This window comes from Ascidiella aspersa, chromosome 4 (genome assembly GCF_963924565.1).
Source record: "Ascidiella aspersa chromosome 4, kaAscAspe10.2, whole genome shotgun sequence".
NCBI classification, from domain to species: domain Eukaryota; kingdom Metazoa; phylum Chordata; class Ascidiacea; order Phlebobranchia; family Ascidiidae; genus Ascidiella; species Ascidiella aspersa.
The window spans coordinates 30,349,816-30,368,367 of record NC_139450.1 but is presented as its reverse complement, the minus strand read 5'-3'; the positions used below and the strand labels follow the sequence as shown (position 1 = coordinate 30,368,367).

The following is an 18,552-nucleotide window of genomic DNA, read 5'->3' as shown; positions in this document are numbered from 1 at the left end:
GTTATTCGATTTCAAATCGCCATACTTTTTGTATAAGTAAAACTGAAATTTTTGCCAAAACACTTGAACTCTATTGAAATTTCAGAAGAATGACATGTACACTTCGTACTTCTAATCAGACTTGGCATGAGGTATTGCCAAAACGCTGTCAAACAACAAAATGTCTATTTTATCAGTATCATGGCTTTATTATTTTTATCGAGCCTTTCATCACCCTTTCAAATTATCAAAAAAGCCCTTAAAAAAACCCAATTGTGATATATTAGTAAGCTTGTGTCTGGTACGCCGCCATCTTTATACCACTGATTGCTCCAGCCCAAAAATAAGCTGTTACTTTAAAACACTCAATTGCCAACACAAACAGGTTGACTGGCCCGTCAGTTGGCAGCGTTATATATCCGCCTACTGATGTTTATTGCGTTGGACATGTTGTACAAACATTGCTGCGTGCAAACTACGTCTTTAACAACAAAAATACAATCTCCTAAGTGTCATGATGGTGTTAGGAACTGTTGTATAAGTTGTAGAAGAAATACGGCCTTAATCATGCATTTATGAAAGTGAACGAATGCGATATTGATTTACTTAAAAGTATTTCAAAATGCTCCTAATGTTTTAAGTTTTGCTACCCTAAATCGGGCTCAAATCGCGTACCTGTTTAGGCAGTGTGATAACTGAATAACAGTAAACATCGTGAACAAAATCGTAACACCTGTTTTTTTCTCAGGTTCTTATCGTCGTGCTTTTTGCGGCCGTTGCCTTGTGCATGCTGGCGGCTGGAGCTTATGGAGTCTACAAAGCGACAAAAAACTGACATGGAATACCAAAATACATCGTCCAAGCACTTAAAATGCATTTCATGTATTTATAGTTTGCGTCTGCGTGCGAAAATTGGTTTTCAAGATACTGTTGGAAGACTAGATTTTAATAAAATAAAATGACTTTTTTTATCTGGGCGTCAAACTTAGATGAAATGAACGAAATTTCGTCATTTTCTCTGGCTCATTGACATTTTAACTAAATACCCTCGATCGTGAAAACAAATCATAAGCAGCCAGTCTACTTTGCTACTTTTGTTAAAAAATAATAATTTTGAAAAAAGTGCCACATTTTTGGGCGCAAATCCGCAAACATATACCGCAAGGGATTTCAGTTTTCAGGGATGAACTTTTAAAGGAAGTTCTTTAATGGATAGTGCTACTTGGCAACTGGACATACTTAGAGGAGAATGGAAGTCCAAAGTATGTAAACACAGTGCTGCTATGTGTAATTAAATAAAAAACAAAGCATTGGAGCATAATGGTTGGAGGTTGTAGTAAGACGTAATAAGAATATCAAAGCCCATACACAATATCATTGATGTTGAAAATGTATAAAGTTATTTGAAACGTTTAAAACGATACTTCTGTATGGGCTTTGATATTCTTATTACGTCTTAAAAACAAAGCAGCTTTTACACCTAAAGCTTAAGGCATACTAACGGGGTATATAAGGTTTATGTTTTGCAGCGGGTTTTGAAAGTCAATCTAGACATTTAAGAGTAACATTCATCTGGGAACGATATAAGGCGATTTATAAATTATTCACACTATTTCAAGATACGTTTATAGATATGAATATGCAACATGTTTAACGATACACATCGAGGGCGACATTGCCCTGCATACTTGAGTACCGTTTGAGTGCGTTTAACCTAAAACCAAATACTCATTTTCACTCCAAAATTAAAAAAAAAACAAGGCTAAAAGAAGAAAACAGGGCTACGCTAAAATAAGCGAATTAAACCGCAGACGCGCGAGTTCGAAAAATAAAATAAAGAGCTGAAATCGCGTTTATAGTAAAGAAGCATTGCTGCTGGTAAGTGCATGACCATTGGCAAACGTATAGCACAATAAGGGTCAGCCTTCAGGGCTCGGAAATGCCAAGCAAAGGCCAGGTTAGCACCCGAGATAGCGGGCATTGTTGCTGCTTTGTTTGTGTTTCATACAGAGGCGTAATGTGGGAGTTTAAACCTTGAGTCGCCCAAGGCGAACACTAAGCAATGGTGCTGGTGTTTCCGTGTTGCCGCACAACTGCTTAAATAACGTTGCTGACGTAATGTCTCACTTGAAACAAAAAAATGTGAAAAAATCATTGGATTTTTGTGTGTTAGGATTTGTGTATAGTTGAAGTTAACACTAGCTTGATTTGAAAGCAATCCTACAGTAAGTGGATTCCTAGCCACCCATTAGGCGTATTCTTCCCATAAACCTGTTGACATTTTTGTGATGAATTACACCACTACATGTAATCATATTACATTGATGTATTTTTGCCTAAAAATCCAGCTGTATTTTTGCCGAGGAAATCCTGCTGTCTAGGCTACTATTGCCCAAACAATCCAGCTGGATTTTTTCCTAAAATCAAGCTGTGTATTCAGTTTGTAAAGCAGCTTGGAGTATTAAACCAACTGCAGTTTAAAAGGACTGTTAAATCCAATGTGGTTCAAAAGAGCCAACTTTTAAACGGGTCCGTATTGCGAAAACAGCCTACATCGACCAGCCATTTTTTGCTGGACTAAGAATAGTGAGCAAGGGCCCACGCCTTACCCTTTCGGGAAACGCGGCCAAATGCGGTTTACCACCAAAAACGTGTCAAAGAACAAGGCAACCGCAGCAGTCGCCGCCCCTCGTCGCCTGCTTGCTTTTGCATTTGCTGCTTGGCTGAAGGACGTGCTCGCTTGCTACCATGAAGACGTTCTGCACGTTTAGGTCGCTTTTCGCCGAGCACTCGATAAAGGAACTAGCCTGAATCGATTTGGCCATGGCGGTGCCCTGCAAAATCGATAAAGATTTTCAAGTCATTTTAGATTAAGTTATTAAACAGCTGTTTGCTTTGTCCCAGGTAGAGATCTCCGGTATACTTTGTATTTCTTTTCGATAACATTTCCCGATTTTTCGGGCAAAAAATACGAACTGAAACGAAAGAAAGTCATTACTATGCTGTTAATTATCCAAACCTATCAAATTAACAAAATAACTGTAATTTTTTGGATTTAGCCTTCGGAAGTCCGGAGTTAGTTATATGGGAAGGGGTAAGAACGTGTGGAAGGACCATCCCCACGCATTTGGTCATATGTCGGAACAACGTCCTACATTCACACAAACCTAACTAAAGATAGCTAAATGTCCGTGGTATACGTGTACAATGCTGATTATTTCGTGACTGAGTTTACCAGCTCTAATAGTAATAACAGGAAAGGAAAACCCTGAATAGACTACTAATTGGTGTTGGCCGCTCCAAACTAATATGTATAACTGGGACTATACAGATAACCCCGACACTACCCGTATTTGTGGGGATGACCAAACCATAGACCACCTCCTACATTGCTTGGTGGCCGGCCAAACAAGTGTGCATGGCTTAATGGTGCTCAATGAGCAAGCAAAACGTTGTGTGGAAACATTTAAAAATGTGCTGTGCCTTGATACAAAAAATCTTACACCTTTGTTTAATTAGGTTCATTAGCTAGGCTTTTTTTCTTCATTAGCTAGGCTTTTTTTCACTTCCATGGTAGGCGGGAGTTTTCAGGTGGTACGCTACAAAACTGTTTGGGGTTTAAACAATTGACACAAGCGTATTATTACAGCTGTCGCAATTTATTTTTTTTGTTGCAATAAACAACCCTCATTCATGGGGGTGTTAGCATGAACGTTGTCAATATATTTTGTGTGTGTTTTTTCCATCAATAAGTTTGAACAAAATTGACTTTCTAAAACGAGGTGGTACGCTGGAATACGAGGCTAAATTGGTAGTTTTTATTTGCCTATAGCCAGTGTTGAAACTTTTACCTGAAACAAAGCCTAATTCCAGTAGACCTTCTCCAAGGTATACTGTGAACGATTAAATTAGGAATAAATGTGTTTTTTTAATACTGATAATAAATTCTGGTATTTATTGGTTCTGACAATGGTGTGCCAAGTTTGGCGCTTTCCGCATAAGAAAAACAACGTCAGGTTGTTGCTACCAGGCATAGTATGTGCTTTTTTATGCCTAATAAAACTTCATAAGGGCTATTAGTTATAACACAGACGCATAATGTAAATGTATGCTACCGTTACGGGATTAATTACGGGATTCATTCGTGCAACTTTTTTGAAAAACTAATCTAAAAAAGGTGTGTGTATAAGTGGGAGAAAGATGTGGCTCTTTGCAGTTAACCAAGTAACCTATGCACCTAGACCTTCTTAAAGAAAGGCCGGTAAACGTTTCTATTAGTAACAAATGTGTTTTTTTTTGTTGGTGTCTGATAAAACTTCATAAGGGCTATTACACAGACATATGCGCATAATGTACGGTCCCGTATTGCCCTTAACTGACCATATCAGTTGAAATGGTGTCTAATTAATAAATATGCTGTTGCTGCCAGCATACGTTTAGTCTATGTGCCTAATAAAACTTCATAAGGACTTTAACACAGACTCATGCGCATAATGTATAGTCCTGTATCATAATGTATATTTCCGTATCGCTCTAAACTGACCATTTCAGTTGATATGATGTCTTTTCCGGTATCAGGCGCAGAAATGCTTGTAGCTCGCGCGTTCCCGTTTGCCATCTCGCCAACTCCGTTATTGCCGCTACTCGACTGGCGAGTCAACCCGTTCGACTCGTACTCGCCGGCACTCGTCAACTCGGTTCCTTGCGACTGCCACCTGCTGATGTCCACGTCATTCTCGGGCTCAGAGTTCAGGGGTCGCAGGTCGGTCTTGCAGGCCACTAGGACCCTCGGTACGCCCGGGCAGAAATGCCGGACCTCGGGCGTCCATCGCACCTCGATGTTTTCGAAGCTAGCGCTGCTCGTGACGTCATAGCACATGATAATGACGTCAGCTTTGTCGTAGGAGAGCGGCCGGAGGCGATCGTAGTCTTCCTGGCCTGTGGTGTGTAAGGGTTGTTGTGTTGATAAAAAGCGCTTGTTTTAAAAGTTAATTATATCAGTCTTACTCTTATCCCTTATTTGATCGGAGGTCGTGAGTTCGAACCTCACTGCAGGCAAGTTGTTTTTCTAGCCTGCCTTGCTTGCATCATTAATCGAAAAATTCTCGATGGCTTTCGGTGCACTTATCAGATTCTACTACGAGCTTGGAAAAAAAATTGTTGGCTCTAAAAAAATTGACAAATCTTCTCGTTCAACGTCGAAGAAAACAAATATTGAGAAAATTTATGTATATTAGGGAATAACGGTTATACGTTGCAAGGGGATGAAACAGTATTATTGCCGAAATAGAAAGGGTGCAAACTTTTGCAATAAATGTTTATTCAGTATTACACACCGAAGCGCAAAGTAATAAAGTGGTGTATTCGAAAGACAAACAGAGATATTGGGAACAACGTTTATAGTTTTCAAGTTTGAGCAAAACATTTAAATTATATATATACAATACATTTTATTTATCGTCCCAAACACACATCATTCTTGCTCGCGGCCGAACACATGTCCCATACAAAACGTTTATTATGTAAATTTCGTTTAATTCGACAAAAACTGGACCTTTGTATTATAACATACACCATTTGGTGCGTAAATTTTATACGGAATCTACCAGACGATTATACAGCAGTCATATTGGCTGTTTAGGCCGCACCCGCATTAGAATGGAACATCAAATATATTCGAAATCCCTTAGAGTTTTATTGGTTTGCGGTTAATTGTCGGTTGGCCAAATGACTGAGCCTAAACGTTTGTCTCGGAATTGACTGAACGACTAATGTACAAATGCGACCTAATGAAATTTACAGTTCCAGGTGTACAATTACAAGATTTTATTTAAATAGATAAATTTCATGGTTATGTTTCAAAAACCGAAAAACTTAATAATAGAAAATAAAACTAAAAACTAGGAAATCGTCACAAACATAAACAACGATAGGCCTTTAGGTGTTTTCTATATTGCTCCCACTTTTTAAATCGTATACAACCCAAATTTCACGCCAATTATAGGGTTTGTATTTTTACAACAATTTCACAGGCAATTTGAAATTTAAGTGGCCAGACTTCGTACTTTTACTTGTGTAATACAAGTACTGACAGCAACCTACCAGCGGTATCCCAAAGCATTAGAATCGCTTTCGTTTTCCCAACTTCAATTTCTCTTGTGTAGTTTTCAAACACGGTCGGTGTGTACAACTGCGTGGAACAAATAGGCAAAGTAAACGGGAGTTTTTGCTACTTTTTGATACACGTAGGATCACAATAGGTCGGGAACAGACAATAAGACCTGAAAAACAACACCTAAATCGGAAAAATCTATAAACCATAGTATTTCGACTAACGACATAAAAAGCCAAATACGCAGTAATAGTCGATCGAGGGGTATGTGTGCCATCGGCCGTTTTTGTGTCGACATTGAGACGCCCTAGTTTGAGCGGCGCCGTTAGGAAATTATTCCGATTTAAACGGTACTGCGACTATTAGGTATTAGTCCTATTTTGGTCTTATTCCGAACTTTGTTTTATGCTGATGTTGTTCTAATTTCGGTTGTATGGCTGGAGTCCAGGCCACTTTCGCTCTTCTATCTTATCGCCGGGAATTAACCATTGTATTTATTTAAGTATTTATTTCCTGGCCTGAAAATAATTGTTTGCTAGGATTAAAACCAATAACTCTTCAGTATAATTACCATCCGATTCATCAGGTTTTATGCCTTACAGTCGGTATAGCATCAGTTAAAACATGATTTTATTTAGGACACTTGGAAAACGCTTGGGATATAGGTTGCAGGCGAAACAATAATTATTATAAACACAAATTTAAGAACTCATAATACATTATTATGAATTATCACAGTCGTCGTATCACACAAATCATTTCCTCAGCAGTAACGTCATTTTATACTATACAGTTCTACTTTTAGGAGCGGACGAAATTAGATTCGAATTCGCTGGTTTTGACACAATTCCAGTTTAATAAAGTCTGGCACTAAAATCTAAACGGCTTAATATTTGTTGAAATGACAATTAACGCTTTGTAATTAGTTTTTGCATAACTTTAAAAAAAAACGCCAAAATATGTGCAGCGCCAGCTTACATAAAGCGTCAGCAACCAATCGCGGCGCTGGTCTAGAATCAACGAACATTATTTCAGTCAGTGTGCGGGTTAGCGTTTGGGTTTGTTAAGCAATATTATTAAATAATAATGCTTAACCCAGCACCCTCAACCATACACTAGACTAACCGACACCCTAGCCCAGGGGTTCTTAAACTTTTTTTACCGCGCGGACCCCTAACTTTTTTTTGTCTCGCGTGGACCACGGTAAGCAAAAATTCCAAAAATGATGTCATAAATTAACGCCACAATACAAACTTCATAAATCTGCTGATTTCGGTCCAAAAATGTGAATGTTAAAGTAAAATGGAGTCTTAATGCATTCAGTGCAAAACCGTTTTTATTTTTTTTTATTTGATAAATATATTACTTCTTAAATTTACACTAATATTTCAATGGGGTTCACTGTTTCATGGACCCCCTAAAACTAGTTCACGGACTCCCAAGGGGTCTATGGACCTCAGTTTAAGAACTCCTGCCCAAGCCCAAATATTGTGAGTTGATTTAATAAATGTTTCAACGCTGTGGTATAGTATTCTAGTAGACCAGCGCCCCAATCGGGGCTATTAACTATTCAACGGGGGAAGAAATTACCTCAGGAAATTCGCCCTCGGTGTACATGGTGAGCAGCGACGTTTTCCCACAACCTCCATCGCCCACCACGACGCACTTGATCCTATTACCTCCCGGAGAAAGCTTGTCGAAGTTGACATCCATCGCCTTTAGCAGCCACTGTGTACGGCAATCTTAACTCATTTGTTTTTGCCTGTTTCGGTTTTGATAAAATCAGTGTGTATCCTAAGGCCTGGAACACAAGTGATGGAAAAAGTAAGTCAGTGCAGCAACGGAGTATGTTACAAAAGTAAGTAGGATTAACACATCAGTTTGTCAGGTTTTTCGAAAATTGTCAAGACTTAAACACAAATTGTCGTTAAACAGTGCCGCCTGAATTTCCAAATTAATAATTTAGACAAATACGCCTATAAATAAGCAGGCTAAGTAAGTATACAGTTTTCCGCTGTGAACATATAACCCCAACATATGGCTTAAACTTTCTATAGCCATTTCTTAAAGTACAGTTAGTCTATACACAGAGTTGTAACATATAAGTAGAAAATGTCAGGTTTTTTGATTTTTTTTTCGGGTTTTTTGGTATTTTTTTAAAAATAATTTACAGCTAACAACCTATCGTTTAAAATAACTTTATAAATATCAGTCATTTAATTAAACTACAATAACTATCGGACTGAACTCAGCCTAATCCATTCAAAGGTTTAACAACAAACTATAATGCTGTCATTAAAAAACTAAAGGCAAATTAATCGAGAATCTACCTTCACAAACTCAGCTTTAATATACAAGCTCTCTGTCCGGAAATTTCCTCATTGAAAACAAACTTGAAAAAGGCTAGGCAGAGGGAAAATACTGTACACTTGCATAATGCACATACTGTTGAAACCACAAAACCTTGCACCATGAAGCGATTTCAAAACCGTCGCCTTCTTGATTACAGTAATTCCGAAATTGCGCCACGCTGCATGTCGCCGCACGTGATTGAATGATTGTTACCGAGGTGCTAAAAGTTCATGGAGACGCAATGAAATTCGCCTGCTGCTGCTGGTCTAGGTTTGGCTGCTGATTGGCGATGTTTTTTGGGGTTTCGGTATTTGGTAAACACGACAGCTCACTTTCCCAGAAAAAGACGGTCGAAAAACGCAATGATGCATGCGTTCGAGTTTCACGTTTCCGCATATTACACGAAATTTTAGGCTACTATTAAAGCACGTGTACGCCCGGTTGGTGGTCATGGGCATACTACAGTTCAAGTGACAAATGTCCATCACCCCTAAACTACTTTTCGCCTATTTTAATATTACTTAAACAAATAAAGGTTTCGAGCTTGGCGCGAAACTCAGTCAAGTTTTTGACATGTATTAGCTCATTTTTTGAAAACCCGAAAGCGTTGTGCGTTTTATGGCACCGATAAATATTTTGTGACGTTTTATGACCACTCCTAAACCAAAACAGTTGATTCAGGTCTACGCTTTAACTTTGTTAAAGGCCTTTTTTTCCGGCTAAACATTGCTGAAAAGCTAACAAGTTCAAACAAGTATGATCTGTTTGAGTTTACTCAAAACTGGACAGTAAGTGCAAGAACAAACCCCTTGTTGTGACGTAACAACCACTTCATCCTCGAGGTTCGTGTAGGTAACTCTCGCTCCAACCAACGAAACAATCAATAAACAAAATGTACGCAGGACAACATTAATAGTCAACATCAACTTAAAACACGATGCAGTCAGATGTACTGACACTAAATCTGAAACTTTATTCTTATACCTTGCTACCAAGTTACTTGCTAATAAGTTCCCTCAAATATAAGCCAACTGTTTTGTGCGAGGTGTAGATGGGGACGGTGTAGATGGGAAGTCTTGCAGCTTTTGTAACACGGTTCTTGACTTCAAACCGAACGGTATGTCAATATTGTCGCGAACGAGTCTCTATATTGACGTATGCCGTGTTTCTGAATTCCGCACTGGACAACTTTTATACGGGTAAACAACTCCATGGCTACACTTCGGCAAAAGTTCCCCAATTGGAAGATTTGCACTAAACAGACAAGAAAGTTACCCTTTTAACAAAGTTTACTTTTATTAAGAATGAAACTCAAAAATGCTATCCAAGATGCCGAAGATTGTTAGCAAACTAAGATGTGCCTAGCTGCCTCCAACTCTTTTCATAATTTCCTACACTTCCTGGGTGTCCAAAAGAACATCTGACATAAACAGCGTGTTGGTGTGAAGTTAAAGTCAGTTACGGTCGAATTACTCGGAATAAGCTTGACGTTTTTGGCCTTTAGAATTCGATCAAGCGTCCCACCAGTTGCCTCGTGTTACAAACGCGAATTACAGCAATTAACGGGGTATGCCAATACCGGTAAACCAGTTATAAATTCTTGTAACACTACTTACGAGACTATGAACAAGTCTAATTGATTTTGACTAAGATTACGACATCATCTTAAGTAAGACGTTTCGACACGAGCTTGTACCATCTTCAGTTAATGTGCTTGTAGCGAAACGCCTTAATCAAGATGAGGTTGATCTACTCAACCTTTTTGGCTTTGCAATTCATTATCAAGCTACATTCCGAAGAACCCCTGCCTTTTCTGCTAACATAAGATGAAACTAAGGACTCTACTAGTTTCTGCAGTTTGGCCACTACACAAGTCTAAAATCCACAAGAGAAGTAAGTCCATTATGCGCGTATGTAAAAACTCTGACGCACAGATACTTTGGCAGGCCGAATCTAAGTACAACTTGCCGTTGTAAAACACTTGTTACAACGCACATGGCCTAAGACGCCATTTCGAGGAAGCCATTCAAAACAGTTCAGAACACCCTGATATCAACATTGCCTATTCAACAGCACGTCTTGTTACGTCATAAACTGGAAAGCGATTGCGTCATACGACAGGCACCAGTTAAAGTTGTCCCCATCAATCGTAAATTGGCTGTAAACTTGTGGCGTGCATCTTTTCACTCAACTAAGTAAACTACATTTTCCTAAAGTTTTTTGTTATTAACGCGCTCTGCTGACATTGGAAAATGTCAGAATTTAGATTTTGGACAAGCACACACCAAAATTTTAAGGTCGGTATATTCAGGGACGCCGGAGCGATTTCAAGGCAAGGGGGGCGACTTTTTTGGTAAGGGCAGCATAGATCGCAGGCAAGCGTAGCGAGCCGAAATATTTGGGGTCAGGATGTACTCCCCCGGAAAAATTTTTGCGGCCACGCCCTCTAGATTGGCTTAAAATGGTACCAAAAATGTTTTAACAAATGTCAACCATGTCATTTTTCGAATTTTTTTGCATTTTTCCGTAGCTCAAGCCCTACTCCTGTCGGCCCTGTGGACTAGTAAAAGTTACTTGAATTTTCTAATTTATAATATTTAACGTTGTGAAAGCAATATATCATTTTTTATGAAAAGGGCACTTTTTTTTTAGATGTATTGCATAAATCTTGTTTTACATAGACAAATATTCCATCTTTGAGTTTCTAATCCATTTTTGAGTTTCTAACAATGGCTCTTATGGCCAACAGTTTTCTGACCCGGTATTATTGCACTGCTGGCTTCACAAATCACAAGACTATTTGTTTAGAACACAGAACCGAAGCAAAGTGTGCGGAAAACAAAGCGAGGCAGCCAAAATTGTTACGCAAATATTATTACTCCGCGCGCGCACAGTGGCTATTTAAGACGCCCGCGTCATTTCCTTATATACTGCTTAGCCCCGCAGTCCATACCATAGCCAATTTACTCTGGCGCCGCTCATATTGGCACTTAATTGATTTGCCTTGCCAAGCATATTAAAAGCATCGTGTATAACGAAATCAATTGTAAAATTGTTCTTCCGGCAAATTTCAAACTATACAGCACAGTGTTATATAGGCTTACGTCAATAAATTGACTTAAGTGCACGTAAGTCACTGTTTTTTGTCTTGACTTAAGCATTTTGACCAAAATTACTCGACTTGGACTTAAGTCATTATGTCAACTAGCTTTAAATTGGGTTATTTATCTCTATTTTATCACGTAAAACAGTTTTCTAGCTGTTATTGCGTTTTTGTTGTGTTTAGATATTGCTCACAATTGGACGAGTTTACCAATTTTAACGAACGTTTAATTTATTACGTCAATGAACTAAGTGTATAACGAAAGTCAACACAATATCGATAGTTCTTTATTGTAACTCAAACATTGTGGCCAATCGCTGCAACCGACAGTTCTGCTTTAGGAATCGGCATGACAACACTAAAATGTGGCATCGTTTCTCCGAATTATTTTACTGCGTCATTGCGATGACGTGCAGGAATTGCAATTTCTCGGGAATTGTGGATTAACATTTTTTAAAGCAACAGGCGCTTGGTATACTTCGCTATGCAATTCAGTTAAATGAACTGATACAACTGTTGATTTTTTCTGCCCTGCAATACGAACGAAAATGAAAAATTACGAGTAAAATATCTGGTCTTACAAATATATTGTAGGCTAACTTGACAATGAGTTGCAAAGCTAACAAGGTCGATCGACATCATCTTGTTTAAGAAGTATGCAAGAACTCATATTCAATTTAAAATTTTTATCTAACATAGTTGGATGCGCTCTGCCACTGCCTTCTTTACTTTTCACCCATCAAGCATCTACCTTTTCACTTATTTTCACTTTTTCACGCATCTTTCCTGCAGTTTCACTGTTTAAAATGGCAAAAGTACGGTCGAATTCCGTTTCCTTGCGAAGCATATCAAACGAATACGCCACAAAGCACATCCGCTTTATAAAACGAATACATCTGGGAACTGTCTAAAAACCGCGCCAGTCGACTTCAAAACAGCAGAAACGATACCTCAGTAACTCCCCAGAGATTTCCAATTTCGCTGCCAACGTTCAGCTTAGCAATGCTGGCAAAACACATATATAGGAGGCAAAAAAGCACCGAGTTGCAAGTATTGCGTTTCCTGATAAGGCCGAAGTGGCATACTGGTTATACACAGTCCTATACATCCTGTTTTGGGGCTATAACCTGCGTGGGTACACCGTACAACGCTGGTCACGACAATCATGCCTTGCATCGAATCATGCCGTGCAAAAGGGCTCCTTGGTCGTTCGAACTAGGAAGGGTAGAAGTGATAAAGTCTTGAGATTGACAGAGGCACTACAAATGAAATTAAACTCCCTTTGAATTCAGGTTGCATCTTTTTTTTGCTGTTTTACACTCAACCAAATATCCATAACACTTAATTTTCGTGAAAACGGACAAAAAAGCTATTTGGCACCACAAGCGTCGATTCATTGCTTCTTTTTTTTATAGGAATAGTTGCAAAGCAATTCAATAGTTAGCGACAGAGCAACGCTGTGTTTCATAATTTTTACGTCAGCGTTAAAGTCGTGCCGTGACTCATACAGACCAAGTGTGTTTCAATTAAAACAGTAAAACGCGTATTCTATTGCGTTGTACATGAATCTTTTTTCTGTTTGGCCGCAAAATATTTCGGTAGCCGTATCCTTGTTCAAACCACGAATTTTACAAATCTCCTCTATATTTTTCATTTATTGTGCACTAATTAAATCCTTGTCTATATATTAGACGACAACTTTTAGAAGTTTAAATATATCTTGTGAAGATGTTGCGAGCAAAAGTGGAAATAGTTTTTTAATTTACCTGTCCTAATTGTGTTTCCTGTGAATAAAATTGAACGACTAAACAGCATCAATTTCTGTAGAAGGCAATGTGTTGCAAAACGTGTTTTATGAATGAAACGTTCCTCTCAAGGAAATTACTTTTACCGCTAGATGTCCTTATAGCCCCAAAAAGTTCGCGCTTTTCATGGGCGTTGACTCAATGTTGTTTTGTAGCTAAACCTAAGTGGTTCACTGAGATCGATTGCTTAGCCCTTAACAAAAATCAATTTTAACGGGTTCTTGCCTGCATATTTGCAATGCTGTTAATTAAGCTGGGGATTAACAAATTATTTCATAAAGGCACAACAGATAATACATTGTTGTAAACAAGTCATTTTGAAAGTACTCAAGTTAAGTTATTTGAAAAACAATACCTTTAGTCTTTTGTAAATATAACAAGTCAAGTCCCAGTCCAAGTCATCGGTGGCCCAAGTCAAGTCCAGTCAAGTCATTTTGAGAGCAAGTCACTCTCAAGTCATATCATTAATATACAAGTTTAGCGTTAATTAAAATTGGTAAACTCGTCCGATTTTATGAGCAACAATTAAACTAAAAATATAGCACAATTACGCAATATACAACAATAAAATTGTTTAATGTGCAAAACTTGTAAATTTTAATAAAAAACACTTAATTTAATTCCAAGTTATTTGAAACCATGGCTCAAGTAGGCTACAAGTCAAGTCATTAGTCCAAAACACTTAAGTCAAGTCAAGTCATTTTGGTCAGAAGACTAAAGTCAAGTCAAGTCAAGTCATTTTGGTCAGGAGACTAAAGTCAAGTCAAGTCATTTTGGTCAGAAGACTTAAGTCAAATCAAGTCATTTTGGTCAGAAGACTAAAGTCAAGTCAAGTCATTTTGGTCAGAAGACTAAAGTCAAGTCAAGTCATTTTGGTCAGAAGACTAAAGTCAAGTCAAGTCATTTTGGTCAGAAGACTTAAGTCAAATCAAGTCATTTTGGTCAGAAGACTTAAGTCAAGTCATTTTGGTCAGAAGACTTAAGTCAAGTCAAGTCATTTTGGTCAGAAGACTAAAGTCAAGTCAAGTCATTTTGGTCAGAAGACTAAAGTCAAGTCAAGTCATTTTGGTCAGAAGACTAAAGTCAAGTTAAGTCATTTGAAAACAATGGCTTAAGTTATTTCACAGTGGATAATTTTAAACAATGACATTCGTGGGACAGATAACTGTATGGATTAATACTCGTTTTAACTTGCCTAACTTAAACTGGAAACCAAAAAATAAAATACTTAAACTGAAAACCAAAAATAAAGTGATTTAATAAAGTGTCGTTTAGTTTTCGATCAAAATTTAGTTGATACTTACGCCCGAGTGTCCGACCTACATTTACGTCAATACAATTTTAATAAACGTATTTTGGCTTCATTAGGGGAAATATGCAGCTGGTCGAAATAATTAATCGCGCGGGCCGTAATTCGTTGACGGATGGTTAAAACGAATACGGTAAACAAATTCATCAAATATTCAACTTAATGGTGTGACGTTGAACGAAACATTTACCCGAGTTACACAAATCAACATCCACAAAACTAAAACAGAGAGTAATGACTAACTGCCGCTTCTGTAAAGGAAATACTTAGCTTCAACGTGAGCTATATTTGACTGTACACATGAAAAGTGACTAATTAACATCAACATGAGCTAGATTGGCGTTATAAATGCTCCGAACTTTAAAGATTGGTACAAAACGCTTGTGGCATTGAACTAAGGTGTTAGACATAAATTAGTTTTTTCTTTGCAACATCTGGAGTTTCAAGTATATTTTCCATTCACTCGATGAGCAATGCAATGAACTCGCTGAAGTAAGTAGAATCAATATATTGTAAGCTTTAAAAACAAGAAACAGTCTTGAATAAAAAAAGTTTATTAAAACGAAACAGCTTTGAGAGGGAGAGCCCACTAATTTTAGTAAAATTTTGTTTCTGGCATTCGAAAGAAAAAATGACGCACATATAAATACCAAACAATATTATCATAACTAAAAATATCCTTTTTGCCTATGGCGCGAATTTTGTGTTTACCATTTCGCGACTCACATGCATGATTTAGAGTTTTAGACCAGTGCTTCGAAAATCTTTTTTTTTTCTTTCGGCATACCAACAGAGCTAAAACAATTTGGCGGCACGCCTACGAAATATATGTCGATCAACAATAGAAAACTGAAACAAATCTCCTAGGCAGCCAATGGAAAAATAAGCGTTTGACATTGTCACTCGCCATAGGCGCGCCCAAAAATTTTGCGCATTACATTGCTTTGTCCAATGCAGGGTTTCTCAACCGTGGCCCTCGGCCGCCCTGGGGGGCCACGGAGCGGCCATTGGGGGGCCACGGGTATAACTCTCTGGCTAGATATTGCGAAAGCTAAAGTGTCACTATTTTCAAAATTTACCAGATAACTTAATCTTTGTTTTTTTTATTATGACTGTAAACCTTTCTTGTAACGTTTTGTAACCCATTTTTTTGACACGTGTCTGACTCGTCAGTAGTGATGTTTAAATTGGAATATTCAATATTGGATCATTTTTATTCACTTTATCGCGGAAAGTTGCACCTAATTGGCCGTTCACGAGTGGCAAGTTTGGTTAAAGGCGTGTAACAATTGCTGTACATTTCCATACGTAGCCATGCAGTGCGGCGTCAGCGTTTTTTCGATCGGCCAAATATTTCTGTCGATACCCTTCGCCTCGAAGAACAAGATTTGTAATGACTAAAAGTTAATTTAAATTAAAATGCTTATTTGTACAAGTTTTAAAATTAAGTGCATTTAATCGTTGATTAATGGCTGTATTTGTCATAAACGTGAAAAAGTAAAACAAGTAAATACATTAAACACCATGCTGAGTATTTTTTTAAGCACGGGTGCCACGAGTGTCGAGAGCCTTTCGAAGGGGGCCACGAAACATAAAAGGTTGAGAACCACTGGTCTAATGATTTTTCTACAATTTCTGAAGCCGGTCAAGGCCCTAAAAACTGTACCCCTTTATAATAGCTGATTAGAAAACAGAGGGCTTTTAATAGCATTCAAAATATGAAACCTGACCTTTTACTTTTTTGCCTAATTTATTTTGTGAAACAGCTGCCAAGACGAATGATAATACAAATACAAAATGGCAATAATGTATTTGTAGTGATATTTTTTGGGTTTCAATCGTAGTGTTAATCTCCCTTCACACTTTGGCGAAAAGTTTGTAAACATTTTGTTGTACGTTGATATTCCTGGTAGTGAAATCAGTTAAAAAACTATTTTCATATTTGATTTCCTGTGATAGAATTCTGAAAAGAGGGCGCACTTTTTAAAAGCATTTTAAAATGTGCGCACATTTTGAAAAAAAGCCAAATGGCATGTGCAAAACAACGCAACGTACCCTGTTAAAAACAACGCCACGTTACCTGTTGCGTTCAGTTCGTCCAAACCCACACGGTTCAGGGGTCTCATGTTGGTCCAAAGGTCGGAAAAACACTGACGACGGTAAGAACAGCGCACCCGACCGTACAAACAACCGCGATAGTTGGAATAGTTCGCCTTTTGTCGCATTTCTTCGTCTTCGTTCCAACCTAGCACGTGTGTAGCTGAAGGAGCTTTTGTCGGCAAACAAATCCATTGTGCGAAGACTGCACGGCCTATACCAGTGCTGTAATGACTTAAGTAAATGACTTGACTTGAATGCACTTAAGTCACTGTTTTTAAAATATTTGACTTGACTTTAGTCTTTTGGACAAAATTACTTGACTTGACTTAAAGGTCTTTTGAAAAAAATGTCTCCAGTTAAAATGTGTTTTCATTAATCATTTTTCATAATAAAATTGAATTATTTCTCTCGCGCTTTGCACATAAAACTATTTGCTTGCTACTGTATATATATGTTGCGTTTTGTGTTATTTTTAGTTGGCTAACGAGTTTATCCATTGGCATGTGCAAAACAACGAGTTGACGAGTTTACCCATTTTGATAGTTCATAATATTCGGACGAGTTTATCCATTATGATAGTTTTACGTTAATTTTAAGTAGTTGACTTTGAAATTGACTTGCTCTAATAATGACTAGACCTGGATTAAGGTCTTTCAAAGATGACTTGATAGGGTCTCAAAATCACTTGTTTACAACTCTGGTATACCCTAATTGTTTTTTGAAACGTCGAATCGAACGTGGAACAACATGAGTAGCAATAATGATCCATGACAGCGTTTAACAAGTTCTCAGGGGATTGTAAGTAAACAAACCCATATGTGCGAAAGCCTGTATACGGCGTATACCTCAGTGTTATAAACAAGGCATTTTGAAATGACTCAAGTCAAAGTCAGGTCATTTGCAAAAAGAACAAGACAAGTCCCAATCAAGTCCTTATGAGAGCAATTTCAAAGTCAAGTCATTGACACAAAAGTAAATCGTTAAACTAGTGAAATTGGTAAACTCTCCAATTATGAGCAACAATTCAAGTAAAAAATAACACAAACGCAATAAAAAGCAATTAAATGATTTTATATGCAAAACTTGAGATAAATTGTAATGAAAAACACTAAATGTAATCCCAAGATATTTCACAAAAAGACTTAAGTCCATGTCGACTCATTAGTTCAAAATACTCAAGTCATGTCAATTCATTTTGGTCAAAAGAAAGTCAAGTCATATAGAAACTGTGACTTAAGTCAAGTCAATGACCTAAGTCATTGCATCACTGGTATACTCACACTGTTGGTTGAAACGTCGAATCAAAAGGGGGGACAACAACACGAGTAGCATTAACAATCCATGACAGCATTAAACAAGTTTTCAGGGGAGTGTATAGTAAACAAACCCATTGTACGATGACTGTAGTGTACGGCGCATACCCCAGCGCAAGTGAAGTCATTTGCAAAAATAACAAGTCAAGTCACAGTCCAAGTCATCGGTTACCCAAGTATAGTTCCTGTCAAATCATTATCAATTTCAAGTCAAGTAGCATAAAAGTAAACCGTTAAACTATTAAAATTGGTAATCTCGTCCAATTATGAGCAACAATTCAACTAAAAATATATGTTTTTAGCGCAATGCGCAGCAATTAAATGGTTTAATGTGCAAAAGTTGTAATAAATTCTAATGAAAAACACTTAATTTAATCACAAGACAATTGACAAAAACACTCCAAGTCAAGTCATTTTGGTCAAAAAAAGTCAAGTCATTTGAAAACTGTGACTTAAGTCATTGTGGTTTGACATTGGTC

At 37.7% G+C, this 18,552-nt stretch overlaps 1 protein-coding gene across 1 annotated transcript; it reads right to left on the bottom strand.

Annotated features, from left to right (window-relative positions):
• Positions 1-833: 833 nt before the first annotated feature.
• LOC146157428 (ras-like GTP-binding protein rhoA) lies at positions 834-7,883 on the bottom strand. Its single transcript, XM_083386480.1, has 4 exons — positions 7,682-7,883; positions 6,082-6,169; positions 4,523-4,917; positions 834-2,813 (listed from the first exon to the last, which is right to left on the bottom strand). The coding sequence occupies exons 1-4, from the start codon at positions 7,802-7,804 to the stop codon at positions 2,634-2,636; spliced, it is 786 nt and encodes a 261-aa protein (XP_083242606.1). The 5' UTR covers positions 7,805-7,883; the 3' UTR covers positions 834-2,633.
• Between the last annotated feature and the right edge of the window lie 10,669 nt (positions 7,884-18,552).